Source organism: Pagrus major, chromosome 8 (assembly GCF_040436345.1).
Source record: "Pagrus major chromosome 8, Pma_NU_1.0".
Lineage (NCBI taxonomy): Eukaryota > Metazoa > Chordata > Actinopteri > Spariformes > Sparidae > Pagrus > Pagrus major.
Window position 1 is genome coordinate 33436719 of NC_133222.1, and position 14666 is coordinate 33451384.

Genomic DNA, 14666 nt, shown 5'->3' on the forward strand with positions numbered 1-14666 from the left:
ACCACTTGCATGGCATAAGAACCTTGTTGGACGATAGTTACACACCTCAGACAGCTACAGTGGCTACTGACACCGCCATAAAATCAAAACTCAATAAGATGAAAACTGACACCAAGGTCAGCATATTGTTAACAGTAATAGTTATTGATACTAGTTATGATAATATGATGACTATAATAATCCAATAACAATGGTAATAATCATAAGGACGCTGCACTCTCATTGTCGTTATGTAAATGTGAGTTGGAGCTGATTTGTACTGTCAGCGTCTTAAATTATATTCAATTATTAAATTATGTGCACCGTGGAAACAGAAGCTACTGTGATACAACAGCCAACAGGCATCCAAATAAACAAACCAGATATTCGAAACTGTCAGCGTAGCTGTGAAAGAGCAGCAGAGAGGGAATTAAGAGGCATGGAGAGGGACTGAATGATTTTTTTTAAAAAAGCAATTAGGGCGAGTGGAGTCGATAAGATTCAGAGCTCTCCTTCCTCACACCTCCTCCCTCCTTCTCTGTAGCTGTTTGATGGCTCTCTCCATCTGCCCGGCCTCTCTCCTCCTCTCTCTCTGTTATGCTTGAACCCGGTGAACCAGCCTTTTCCTCGCAGCTACTGCCACGGCAGCGAGGATGAAAGACTCCTCTTCTTCATGTGTGAATGAATCCTGTCCAACACAACTTATCTCTCTCTCTCCGCCTGCTATCACTCCAGTTCACATTTACTATTCTATCTGCTCTGACAGTGATTCTTTCTGATCTCTGTGTGTGTCTATGATGTTTCCAGTCAATAGCACCTGCAGTGGAGTTGAAACGCACCTCTATAAGAGGCCAGAGTGTGTCATCTGGTGAAGTGTGTGTGTACAGTAGGTGCAGGATTACTCCCCTGCTTTATATCAGTGCACTGACAGGATGTGGCTCTGTGTACAATGTGTATGTGTGTGTGTTTGTACTGCAGACACACACACACACACACACACACACACACACACACACACACACACACTGTATATACATTATCAACACAGCAAATACCAATAGAGGATGAAGAAGAAAATCCTATTCCCTGACAGTGTGTGTGAAGAAGTTCAGAACTGATTGGAGGTAAAAACTAACTCTAGTAGGCATCTCCAGTGTGAGTGAGTGTGTGTGTGTGTGTGTGTGTGTGTGTGATCATGATGGAAAAAATGTGTTTGTGTTTGTCCTTCTGAAATATGTCAACACACGCCACAACTTCCTCCCACCGGGGGGTCAACTGAGGAGAGGACAGGAGGGTTGAATCTGTGTTATCATAATGTGTGTGAGTGTGTGTGTCGATGAGGAGGGACAGATATTTAAACCGTGAAAACCTTTTCCGGCATTTCCACTCTCCGTCCCTTTAGAGAGAGAATCTCCCCCTTTTTTATGACCTGGGTCTTCATGGTTCTCATCCTTGTAATTCAATAATTGTTCACTCATTTCATTACAGAAGTCTGGGGACACAGTGAGGATACTTAATAGAGCTGGACAAGGTAATGCACAGGTCAACCACATGAGCGGATATATTTAAACAAGAGCACTTCTTAAAGGGGCACTCTGTAGTTTTGGAGAAGAAATTCAAACTCAGAACTTTAATATTTACAATATTAATGAGGTAATAATACAAACTCAGAAATAAAAACACACTACACTTCTGCAGCTTCGACATAAAAAAGTTTCACGTGTGTGTGTGCGTGTGCGTGTGTGTGTGCACTTATGGATAATTATAACATTTCACGTGCTATTTCTGCAGCTGAGAGAAAATGTGGTTTTAACTGGTGATTTGTGAATAAGACAGTCTACAGCAGCTCTGTGAGAAGTTAGGCTCCTGGCACCGGATGCACAAACAGGACTTACAGCTGGTCTGAAGCTAAGTCCGTTTGAGTCTCATTCCCAAACTTGTCAAATAATGACGCACTGGGTTTCCAAACTCCTGAAAAACTGACGCTTTGGGATGGCGGCTGGCCAAACGAGTTGGGAGTGAGACTCAATTTTTCTTACAAATAGGACCTTTAAGCCTTCGTCTCATGAAGACCGGCTGTAAATCTTACACCTAGGCACATAATTGATGTAGTGACAGAGAGCCTACACGCTGGTACTGCAACCCACTGTGACAAACTGACACAATGTTTTTTATACAAAGAATTACCTAATGTATTACATTTGCTGAATTCACATGAGGGGACAAATCATTAAAGCTTGTTACAGACAATGTTTCAGTTTATCAAGTTTCCTCAATCTCACAAAACTCCATGATTTTTGGAGGGAGTCTGTTATTACGTTGGACTTATGGCAGTCAACATTTTATTGTGTCTACACAGATCTTTCATTTTCTCATCTCAATCTCTGTGAAATTGCCTTTTCCACAACGCTGCAGCCGATTAGAGATGATTAGCTACACAATGAGTAGGACAGTCTCGAGACCAAGATTTACTTTGGTCTTGAGAAGCTGCCTCGTCTACTTACTGACAAACTGTGAACTTACTGCTCAGCTTTCTCTGTTCTGCTTGTATTAGCCTCTCTCTCTCTCTGTCTCTCGCTCCACCACACACTTGTTACACACATTACACACTGCCCTATTCCTTAAAGTAGCTATACCACTGTTTTAACTAATGTATCCTAGTAACACAACTGTTCTTAGCCAACGTGGACAGGAAGTGTTAAGGCTAGGCCTTAGTCTTAGTCTTAAGGACTTGGCTTCAGTTCAGTTGGTACAACCTAAGAAACTAAGAATCCATTCTGGACCGATTCAGCAGTTAGGACCAGGCTTTGTAAAGACCAGTTGGTGCAACAGGCACCAGGCCTCTCTAACAGACATTGCCTTTAGGAAGTCATGGTAATGTGAAGAGTAAATGGATGGATGGGTCAAACACAGGACTTTTACCTCGGGCATCAGTCCTTCCCAGAAAAAGTTGTTGGCGTTCACCTACGCCGTCCATGTCTAGTCAGAACTCATGTGCACACACACTCACAAACACACTGAATGAAATCTATTTTCAGGTAAATTGTATCCCTGGTACAGGCAACATAATGAAAAAATGATTCCCTAGTCTAAAATATTTTACTTTATTTCTTCTTCAAAACCATCTGGCGCCCCCTGGAAAGTAACTTGCAACCTCTTTGGGGATCTTGACTCCAGATTTAGAACCAATGAACTATGAGACTGAGGTTTGTGTCCCGTGTGAAACCTAAAGTCCATGTTGACTTTTTATCTTTAGACTTGGTTCACTTTTTATTATCATTTTAAAAAGATCAGTTTTTACTCAGTTTATTTAGGTTTAGGAGAGCAATCTACTCGGTTAGGTTTAGGAAAAGATCATGGTTTAAAATGATAAGTCAGGACTCACCTTTGGTTTCATGTAGGACACAGACTGCAATTTAGGCACAGCGGTGCTTTAAGCTAAATGATAACATCAGCATGTCTCACAGGTAATGCCTACCTTGTTAACCACCTTTGTGTAGCAATGTTGATTACTAGCATTTGCCTTTACTCACAAAGTACAGACTGATGGGAATGTGTATTATAAGAACTGGATACAGGACTCAAAGATGGCGCCCAGTCACTTGAATTAAAATTGTGCTTGGCTGCAGTTCTGCTGCACACAGCTCTTATAATGATGGTCTAAGGGGGAAAATTCTTCTTGGCCACAGGGGGATTTATTTGTTGCAATATTGTGAGTGGCAACCAGGACACATTGGCAGCGAGGCTGAGTTGCAGCACTGTATCCAACTCTCTTGATACGTCCATGGTATTTGGTCAAACACCAAAGCCAATCAAATCACTGACCTGCTGATGGTGCTGGATGAAGACAGTCTGCAGAGTAATGCATCCAACAGATTCCACAGAGAGCCATCCAACAGTGCTTGAGATACTTCAGTCTAGACCAAGGAAGTGAGCCAGTGGAAAGATATTGTGAGGGGAGGCAGCCACCCTGATACAATTTGCTTATATATATTTTTTTGATACTGATATTTTTATTAGGTACTAGTCATTTACAGTAAACAATGATGAAAATAAGAAATGCATAGCCAGCCAGCCACTTTACAATCAGAAATGTCCAATCAGAAATGAGTAAAATGCTATCACAGCTGATGGGAACGATGCAGTTACCATGACTGTAGAATAATCCACTTTGTCAAACCTCCCAGGCTCATTTAGTCTCACTTTATTGCAGATGACATTAAAACAGCCTTTGACTTTAATACGTGAATCAAAAAGTAGAAGTAATCAGTCACTGTGAAGACAAAAAGTAAATATTTTCCCTTTGAAAAGTCCGAGTGCATATTCAAGATGATGCATGAGCTGAGATGAAACAATGGGCTATAATATCTGTGTAGAGGTGTTCAGGAGATTAAGTTGTGCTCGCTGCAAAGCTGGGTCAGCCCGGTATGTTTTACCGACTCCACTGTAAGTTTCGTCTCCTGAGATAATTAATTTTCTTCCTCTGTGACTGCGGCAATATCAGGCTGCCTGCTGCTGGCCATAAGACGCCCAGCTGTAAACAGCGAGAGCTTATTAAAATGCAATTAAAAGTGATCATCTGTGCTGTCTCACCGGGTGTCACATTGTGTGCCAACAATAATCCTGAAGCTGGTTTTGTTTCAGCTATGGTACTGGACTGACTTGATTTATATTTCTGCTGGCAAGCTTTTCACTCAGGTGTTTTAACGGTTTTGGTGCCAGCAAGCCATCTGACGACACGGTTTACAAGGTGTTTGAACTAAATGTAGCATATGTGACCCTAGCATCTACAAGCTTTTTTTTATTTTATTTTTTAGATTTTGTGTTTCACTTGCAAGGTTTAACTTTTTTTCTACATGGAAGCTAACTGGAGACTCAAAAACACAGACACAGTGATACTGAATGGCTTTTTTGTAGTCATGAAAACAGTGGCTTTTTAATGTAAACACTACATTCGATTGGTTTTTCCAGCACGGACATCCCACATGAAATAACAACCATTCACTAAAGAGGAGTAGAGGGAGAGAGAGAGAGAAAAAAAGCTGCACAGAAAAAAGCATTCACTGGGTATAGAACAGAACATAGAGGAGGTAAAAACAAAATAAAAAAAATTAATGAAGGTAACAGGAACAGAATGCCAAAGAAACAGGTATATCATGTCATTATACACAGTTGTTTTCTCTTTTAAAAACTAGAAATAAAGAGAGCAAGAAAGAGAGGTCTATATAGATAGATGGATAGATAGATTGATGAGGGGTAACATAGATTAGGTATGAATAGATATCAAATCTCCAAATCTACTTATTGTGTGTGTATGTGTGTGAGTGCGAAAACGTGTGTGTGTGACGTGAGAACTGTGCTTTTCATTGTAGACCTGGAAGTTGTGTGTCGAACTGAAAAGAGACAGAAGAAGAAGAAGAAGAAGAAGAAGAAGAAGAAAGGAGCATGACTTTATACAGCGTCGATGTGTGAACATGCGGCGTCTCTAACTAGCAGACGCAGCGAGAAACGTGCTCTCCCCAAAAAAAGTGGTTTGTCTTTTTTTTCTGAAATAATAAAAAATAGATATTGTTATAATATTATATTTAATCGTTCTGAGTCAGGCTAAAGTGAGGACACTGTTCTAATGCAGGGAAACAGGCAAAACGGTAGAGGAGAGGGGGTGGGCCACAGTTCAGAGCATTACAACAACACGGGGTCAGTCTGAGATCGTCGTGGTTCCAAATCAGCTCGCTGTCAAACTGGAACCCTTTGCAAAACATCTTTTTATTTTTAAAAAAGGGGAGATATAGAGAAAAGAAAACGTTTTGTAGCTACAAAGCACAAGAAAGAATATCTTTTGAGAATATTACAGGGTCATCTCGATCGCTGTTGTAATACCCACGTTCATTGGTTTTATTCATTATTGTAGTTACAGGTGTAGATTTTTTGTCCTTTTTTCGACGGTTTGAATTCTACTTGTCACTGTAAGAATCCCAAAATCTACACTTCTTCTTCCAAGCCTCCCACATGACCTTTCAACCCTTCGAAACTTTCGAATTGTATTTTCGTCAACCCCGCCCCGTCCCATTCAGGAGCCGATCATCTCTCCTGTTGTCACTGCTATCCGTCTTCTCAGAGTTTTTTTTTTGTATTTTTTTTCCATATTTTTTAATCATCTTTTGCTATTTTTATGAAAAGGATTTTTTCTTAAAAATTATTATCTCAACGGTATCTATGTGAAGCGATTTTTTATTAAGTTTTATTAATTAACTTGTCTCTTTATACAAAGGCTTGAGTATCTCATGCTATCTGCGTCAGGGCTTTAGGTAGAAGAGGAGAGGAGGAGGAGGAGGAGGAGGAGGGGAGAGAAGGGTGGGAAAGAAAGGACGGGCCCTGTGGCGCCGAAATCAGGACGGCAGGACACCGTGCAAAAAGAAGACCAAAAAAGAAAATGAGAAGGATGGAGGTGTGAGAAGTAAAGGCATGATGGTGGTGTTTAAATGAAAAGAGAGAGAGTGAGAGAGAGAGAGAGAGAGAGAGAGAAAGGGGTATGTGTAGGACAGGTGATCAATCAATAAATAAATTAATAAATTAATCAACCATTATCAAACCAGGAGTGAGTTTCCTTACATGGAGAATGTTAGTAGGTCTAGAGGTTATAACAGTGAGGAGGGTAGAGTTATAACGTTGTGTACTTGCTTCTAAGCGTAGCTATCTACAGTACAGTACCTGTTACATGGCACTGATAGGACATTTTAGCACATTTCCTATTGGCTCTCAGGCTCGGCCATGACCTGTGGTTGGCTAATGGCTAAGGCCAGGTTAGAGAGACAGGAAGCCTCACTTCCTGTCGATGAAAACCCAATTGTGGGGAGTGAAACAATACAAGTTACTCTAAAAAAAGAAAAAAAAGAAATTGACAACAAACATCTTAAAAATGTCTTGACTAATGTAAACAAAAGACTAATGTTAAAATCAGTGTTGTCAGTTTCAGCAGGTCTTTAGAGTTTTTTTAAGGGTTTTCTCGACCTGCCTGGTGTTTTTTAGGTGCTATCGACATTTTCACAAAAAATGTTATCACATCATCACTACTATGACTAAAAAAATAACAAACAAAATCAAATCATACACAAATAAAGGTGTCAAGGTGAGGCAAAATGTGAATAAAAATCAGTGTACAGACTGATACTCATGTAATAAATATACACACGATCAACAAAAATAAAACAGCAGTCATATTCATAGTAATGATACAAAAAAATCTGCAAAAAAAGTACAGGATTTGAATTTGTTAACAACGAAAAGACACAGTTGAGAAAGAAAAAGAAGAGGAGAACAGGGAACAGAGGCTTTCATTGACTTTGTTCAAGAAGTTTTCACGGCTGCAGGGTTTTCGTGTTTTCCACTTAAACAAATTTGTTTGCTTGGCAGCAGGCCAAAGAACATCAGGAGGAGAAGTCGAAGCGAGAAGAGAAGAGACAAGAACTAAAAACATTATATATATATATATTTATATATACGTATGCCTATTTTTTTTAAATTATCCTCATTATTAATATGTACCTAGTTGCATTTTTCTTTCTTTTTTCTTTAAATAATCAGCAGAATCATCACCGTCATCATCACTGTCATCATTTCCACAGCAGTGTCAAAGGAACAGGAACGGGGTGGGAGGAGGAGGAGGAGGAGGAAGAGGAGGAGGAGGAGGAGGACAGGAAGGGTGAGAGGGAAGAGGGGACAAAAGGGGGAGGACATTACGGGGGTGTGTGGGCGAGCTCAGTACAAGCCACACCCTCGGAGGTTGTTGGCGATGATGATGTCGGTCACGGCGTCGAACACCACCTGGATGTTTCCTGTATCCGTGGCGCAGGTCATGTGACAGTAGATTTCCTTATTTGGGGAGCGATTCTTGCTCTCGAACTGTGCTTGGATGTAGGCTGCTGCGTCCTCGTAGGTATTGGGTCCTGGAGAGAGAAACACATGATGCATTTATACGATATATTTGTTAAAATGGTGATCCCAATGAGATCCCTGTAAACCCCAGCCCCAGTCTGTTCACCCTGATGCTGTCTGGCAAGAGATACAGAAGTATCCGCTACCTCCACCAGACTGCAGAGCAGCTTCTTTCCTCAAGCTGAGAGATCCACACTCCTTCATAAAGAGTTTATTTTTGTGACCTATTTATTCATTAGTTTGTATAGTTTTTTGTCCTACAATAGAGAACTAAACTGCAGTTTTGTTCCAATCTTGTGTTGAATATTGAATCTTAAACTTACAATAGACAGCTTTCATTCTAAAGTAAATACTGATTGCACAGTGTAATAGCTGTAGCAGAACGACACCATCGGCAAGATTGGTTCCCTATAAACCTCTCTTTTATTGTGCAATTTGGCGTGGCCCCTGGGCTGGATTTTTTCCCAAAAAACGAAGGATGAATTACAGCACAAAGGAAGCACATCTGCCATTGTGCAACCAGAACAGGAAGAGGCATTGTGTTCCCTGGTACAAGGAACCTAAAAAAGAAGGAAGGGTCATTACATCACTGAATCTTGCTTTGGTGTCAGACTGTGGTGATAGCTGTGTAAGGGTCAATAAGAGACACATTGAGAAACACACTAAAGCACAACATATCACCCTCATATGACTTATGAAGAAGAAATGCCTCCAGAAAATTAAAGAACACACTTCAGAGAGTAGGTTAAACACATTTTTTTTTTCTCCAAATGATTGGCAAGGCTAATAATATTGTGACTAAATGGGGCAGGTTAGACCAAATACCGCTGATGAGACTGCAATTACACTGTGAACAATGCGTTGACAATGTGTTTTAGTGTGTTACTCCGTGCATCTCCCATAGACTTCAATACAGCTGTCACCACGGTCTGGCACCGAAGCATAATTCAGTGATGTAATGACTACACTCCAGTGTTGTGTCAAAGTCTGTTCCCCGATTGATACATGTTCCCCCTTACCACTGGGATTTAAGACGGTTCAAATCTGGCAGTCTTTCTACAAGATCCTAGCATTGAGATCAGGATTCTAGCATACAATTGTGATTCTAACGGTTGTCTTTGCTTTGTACAGTAGCCAGGTGGTTAGCGGTAGCCATGTTGCTTACCCTGTCTTTGAACAGTGAAACAGTGAAAGACGGGGGAAAGTTGAAAAGTTATCACTTTGTTTAAGACGATTTTTCTCCTTGTTCTGAAATTCTGATTCATGAACGGTAGTTAAGATTTTCCCTAGTTAATTTTGTTGCACAGAACAAGAAGTGAGGGTTTAAAAACAGTATGCTATTTGAAGAGGCTTCTCGCGGGAAGGCAGCAGAGGATGTGACAAGGGAGCAGGAAAGAGCTGCAACATGTCAGACAGGCTTACTGTGATTATCAAGGCAGTTAGCAGAAAGCGTGAGAGACAGAAATGAATAGGATCGACTGAAAGGGCTGCGTTTGTGTGAAGACGGCAGGAGACAGCTCTCACTTGCCATCACCTCTCTCCTCTCTTCATGGCTGACCAAGCGTGACTGTCTCCTGCTCTTTGACTCCCGACCCTTTCCTTTTCACTGCCACGGCTACATCTGACTCTCACCTCCACATGAAGAGATCTGTCTCCTGTTCTCCTCCTCACAGCTTTAATTTCAGCCTCTCCGCTGTTGCCCTCTCTCCTTCGTTTATCACTGACTACTTCTCTGCTATCCATTTAATCACAGTAAAGTAAATCTTCATGTATATTGCTCTTTTCTAACCGAGGTTACGCAGTTCTTCAAATGGGCCACATCAAACATTTGGTTATTTTGTTTCTCTCCTGCCGACACCTGATAATTCAACCCGACTCAACGCTGTAAACAGCTGCTTTGATTTAAAGGGCCGCATTTCTCCAAATGGTTTACGGCTCAGTGACAGTAAATGTCAAGGTTGGTGCTCGCAGCTCAGGAGGTACAATGCAGAACAAACTAACTAATCCGCGGTATCAGGCAACGATTAATCAGTGGCCAGAAACACGGGAGGGATTTCAGAAAGCTATTTCACTTCTGGGAATCACATCAAGATCAGACAGCTGGCAGTCATTCAGACTTTTAGATCAACTCTTTTTAACTCTCTTTAGCCCTCCCTCTTATAGTATCAGCTCAGCTTCATAAAGGCTGTCAGGCAGTTTTACAACATGTCTTAAGATAAAGGATAGTTCACAAGTTTGGGAAATGTGTGAAGACTCGACGATTTATACCACTCTTGTGTCTGTACAGGAAATTTTAGGCTTCAGCAAGCAGCCGTTTAGCGTAGCTTAGCATAAAAAAACAGAAATGGGGAAACAGCAAGCCTGGTTCTGATCAAAATCTGCCTACAAGCACCATTACAGCCCATTAATTATGGGCAAAATGTAGAAATGGAAATTCCCCACTCTACAGGGGTTTATGTGCTTTTTTTTACCAAACTTATGTTTGTGCACCAATTAAGCAGATAAGATTAAACTTGTAAATCAGTGAGCTTTAGATGAATGGCTGCTTGATCCAGCTTCATATTTAACATACAGGCGTGAGAGATTACCTTCTCATCTAAATGTTCAAGACGGCAAATAAGTGTATTTTCCAAAAACGTCAAAACTGCACTCGAGATACATTTTCAAGACTGACTTGTGCTCAAAGCTAGGACTGGTAAGTTATTCTAGAAGCTCTGTTATGTTTGAAGGAAATCTATTAAACAGGCTCTATGTAACAATTTGTAGCAGTGTACACGTATTCATCACCTTTTTATCGGCCATAAGCGAGCGGATTGTAACGCGACATGAAAAATGAGACCTTCCCCGTTTCTCTTGGTTGCCTATACAAGCCTGTGGATGATTTGTTTAAGTTGTTTAAGTTAACTTAAAGCTGCTGGACTGTGGGTTTCTTGTGAAGGACTCGAGTGTGAAGGCTGCGACAGTCCAAAGGATGTGAATTTATGCTTGTTCTCCAGTGCCTCGTCTCAGTTCCTCTGAGAGGAACAGTAGCTAACGTTAGTTTAGAAATGGAGTCTGCTAACAGAAACTAACGGCCGGCTTCCAGCACACCACAGAATCTCCACAGCTTGTCACACATGAATGGCAAAGAAAGTTCAACCAAAATTTCACAATACCAACTTGACATTGGTGAGTAACAATAGCCATGTTCAGTGTTAACATTCATTATGATTGATGATATGGTAGGTGTTTTCTTACATGTGAGTGACACATGAGGCAGTTGGATACAGTTAGCAATAAGGACACGCTGTGCTCACAGTACAGTAGCTAACTGAGTAGCACAAAGCACACTGCCTCTGAGGCAAAGAACCAAACAAGTGTGGCAGCAACAGACTTGTGCAGTGACTAAACCACCTAGCACAAAGCACAAACCTAGAGCAGCCATTCTCAAAGTGTGTTTTTAATATTAAATCAACTTGTATGTAAATTTAAACGTTGTTCTACTATGTTGTCAGACTTCTGCGATGTAATTGAACATTTTGTGACTATTTTGCAACACTGTCATCTAATTTGGCTACAATTTGTACAACATAGTTGTTTTTGGGGATGTTGGAAAGTTAACGCTAGGTGGTCCCTGAGTTTTTTTTTTATTGGTTAGGTTGTTCTTGGTCTAAAAAAAGGTTTGAAAAACACTGACCTAGAGCGAAGTGCAAACTGTTGGGTATACTTTTCAGACTGACGTACATTCTTGACGGCTATTTTGCTTGTGTTTATCTGGTTATGGCGTTTAACAGTTGTTTATTATGTATGTATTAGACTCAAAAAGCTAATAGAGCTCGTAAAATGTAGCGGACTAACCGCTAACTCATCTCCCAACTGGTCAGTGAGCGCTATGGGGCGGTGTCAGTGTAGTCAGGCAGTGCGTGTTCATGTGTTTTGGAGGAGTGGCTCTGGCTCACTAGTCTGCAGATGAGCAGCCCTGTGAACCTCTTTCCTCAGCAATGTGGGCGAAGTTAAAATGGTTTAGGTGTGTTTTAGACATGCTTTTCTCATTTTAAAGCCTAGAGAATCTGCCAAACAATTTATGATATATTGGGATCTCCTTTCCTGTCCTGTGTAATTGGATTCCATTTCACTGGTTCACATCTTTTTGTGTTCTTGAAGAAATCAATGTTTTGCACTTGTCAAGTGTTGTTGCTGACATGTTTGGAGATGTGGTATTTCTCAGCTCTACACTCAGAAACAATTTGTCCTTTTCTTTTCCTACCTGTGTATTCGGGGAAGCAGATGCTGAGTGCAGACTTCTTGATCTTCTCTGCGAACAGATCCTTCTTGTTGAGGAAGAGGATGATGGAAGTGTCGATGAAGAACTTGTTGTTGCAGATCGAGTCGAACAGCATCAGAGACTCGTGCATGCGATTCTGTGGAGGAGGAAGAAAGATGAGAGGGGGAGAAAGAAGTGGATGGGGAGAGATGAGAAAATAAATTAGACGATGAGGAGGAAAAAAGATGGATGGGATTAGAGGAGATTAAGGGGACAGGTGAAAGGAACAGAAGAGGATTAGAAGGACGGAGAATGAGATGAGGAGAGAGGGGAAAAAGGAAAAGGCAGAGGGCGGAGAGGGAGAGGAAGAAAAAGGGGATGGGTGATGATAAAGAGAGAGGAGGAAAGAAGGGGAAAGGTAAAGTTACCACCAATCTATAACCTTTGCATCGGGGCCAGACTGAGGAAACACTTTCATTGTTATGGACAGACCAGAGTTCAAACTCAACACAAATGAGACAACAATATTTTTACAGAGAGAGAAATATTTATACATCCTCTCTCTGTTCAATTAAAACTTAGAGAAAAGAGAGAGAAAAGAAATAAAGGGGAAATAGAGACATCAAGGGAAATAAAACTTTTTCTGCACAATTATTGCTTGTTCATCTTCAATTAAATTAACAACATTCTGATGCATATTATGCAGCGATTTCCTCGTCTCACACCCACATACAGTCGCAACAACATACAGTAGCAGTGTTAGTTTACAGAGTGGGTGTGCTCAGGAAATTGACACAGAAAATATGAAAAAAATTACAAACATCCTCATTTATTATATATCCTGCAAATGCAAAAACACACAAACACAGACACAGATAATTGGATCAGGAAAAAATAATCACACATCTCAAGTTACTCATGTGGTGCTTTATTATCATTTGTCTTGTATAAATACAACTTTCAATAAATTATCACAGCAGTGAGGGAGATACAGCAGACATATTTTACTTACAGTGCTCAGTAAAATACAACACACACTCACACACGCACACTCACTCATACACATGTACTGTACAAGCAAATGCACACGAAACAGCTTTGCAGATTTTGCTGTAGTTGATCTGTACAGTATAGTCAGGCCTTGATTGGCATCGACAGAGGGGGTTGGAGGGTTAAAGCCTGAAAACATTGCAGCAGTTGATGGTTGAGAACATGAAGAGCGAGGGGATTTTTACCACTTTAAACTCTGCCTCCTTAATTCTACAGAGTTCATCACAGCCTGTGCCCTGCAGCTTTCTGAATCCTCTCCCGGTCCAGCAGTGGATCACCACCTCCCTGGCTCTGCACAGGCTTAAGTGCTCATTTCATCAATTGGCAAGGTTGAGTGGGAAGTGAACATGTTATGAGACGACCAGAAAGCATTTACAGGCAAAACTATACTACTCTGAAGCATAAGTAGGTCAGCGAAAAGACACCACAGAAGCTTGTTTACATTGTGCTTGGCAAACATCATTTGGCACTAAACTCCAGGATCAAACTTCAGTCAGAATACTTCTTCGTTTGGCTGCCACTGCGGGAAATTGTTTATGCTAACTGACACAAGGTGCTAACATTTCTTTTGTGCCGCCACCTGCTGCCACATGAACTAGGACCTTTGTTACCTGAATGAACCACTGATTGTATTATTCAAATCAGAGCCAGACACACAAAAAAAATACACTATTGGCCATAAACCCTCTCTAGCATAGCCTCAGACTACATTACCCACAAATCTCTCCTTCACTGCAGCCTAAAGGAGTCCATTATTTATTGCTGGGGCTGAAGCAGCACATAAACTATGTTACCCACCATCTTCCTCTGGTTGTTTGGGGTTTATTGGCAGGTCATCAGGAGTAAGGACAGGTTGTGACACACACACACACACACACACACACACACACACACACAGACACACAGACACACACACACACACACACACACACACACACACACACACACACACACACACACACACACACACACACACACACACACTTCTGCTGGTAGTTCCACTCAGAGGAAGCCTGAACCTTGTCTCCACCTTACGAAGTACTAATGAGGAGAAGTTTAAGTATAATACACAAGAGGGGAAATTAACTGGTCCCATGTGAGGTGAGACACACTGTTTGGCTCCTGCCCTATGTGTCCATCCTCATTAATAAAACAAGGCTGAGCTGAGTCCACCAATGTGCTTGATCAAACTGCTCTCCTCCATAATCGTTAAAGAAAAGTCAAAGCTTTCAATTTTACACAGTGGGCCTTTTTTTTGTCCTTTTACTATACATTCCATACAGAACACTGTTTTTCCAGTGTGTGTTTTAGATTTGTTTTGCAGAAACATCAATGTTCAATGAAACATCAAGGGAGAAAAAAGTTGATGGTATAAAAATATGTTTTTTGAATTGTCCTGTTTGCAACAAAGCTAGAAAGCTAGCTAGCTTGCAAGGAAAGCTTATTTTTACCTCCTTTA

The 14666-nt window shown here is 41.0% G+C and overlaps 1 protein-coding gene across 1 annotated transcript in view; it reads right to left on the reverse strand.

The window, feature by feature from the left end:
- Positions 1-7647: 7647 nt before the first annotated feature.
- Positions 7648-14666, reverse strand: part of gnao1a (guanine nucleotide binding protein (G protein), alpha activating activity polypeptide O, a) — a 107177-nt gene continuing 100158 nt past the window's right edge. The window contains exons 7-8 of the mRNA XM_073472366.1: positions 12161-12314; positions 7648-7925 (exon numbers count right to left, since the gene is read on the reverse strand). Of these exons, the coding sequence (XP_073328467.1) occupies positions 7738-7925; positions 12161-12314 (342 nt within the window). The 3' untranslated portion in view covers positions 7648-7737. The remainder of the gene's footprint in view (positions 7926-12160; positions 12315-14666) is intronic.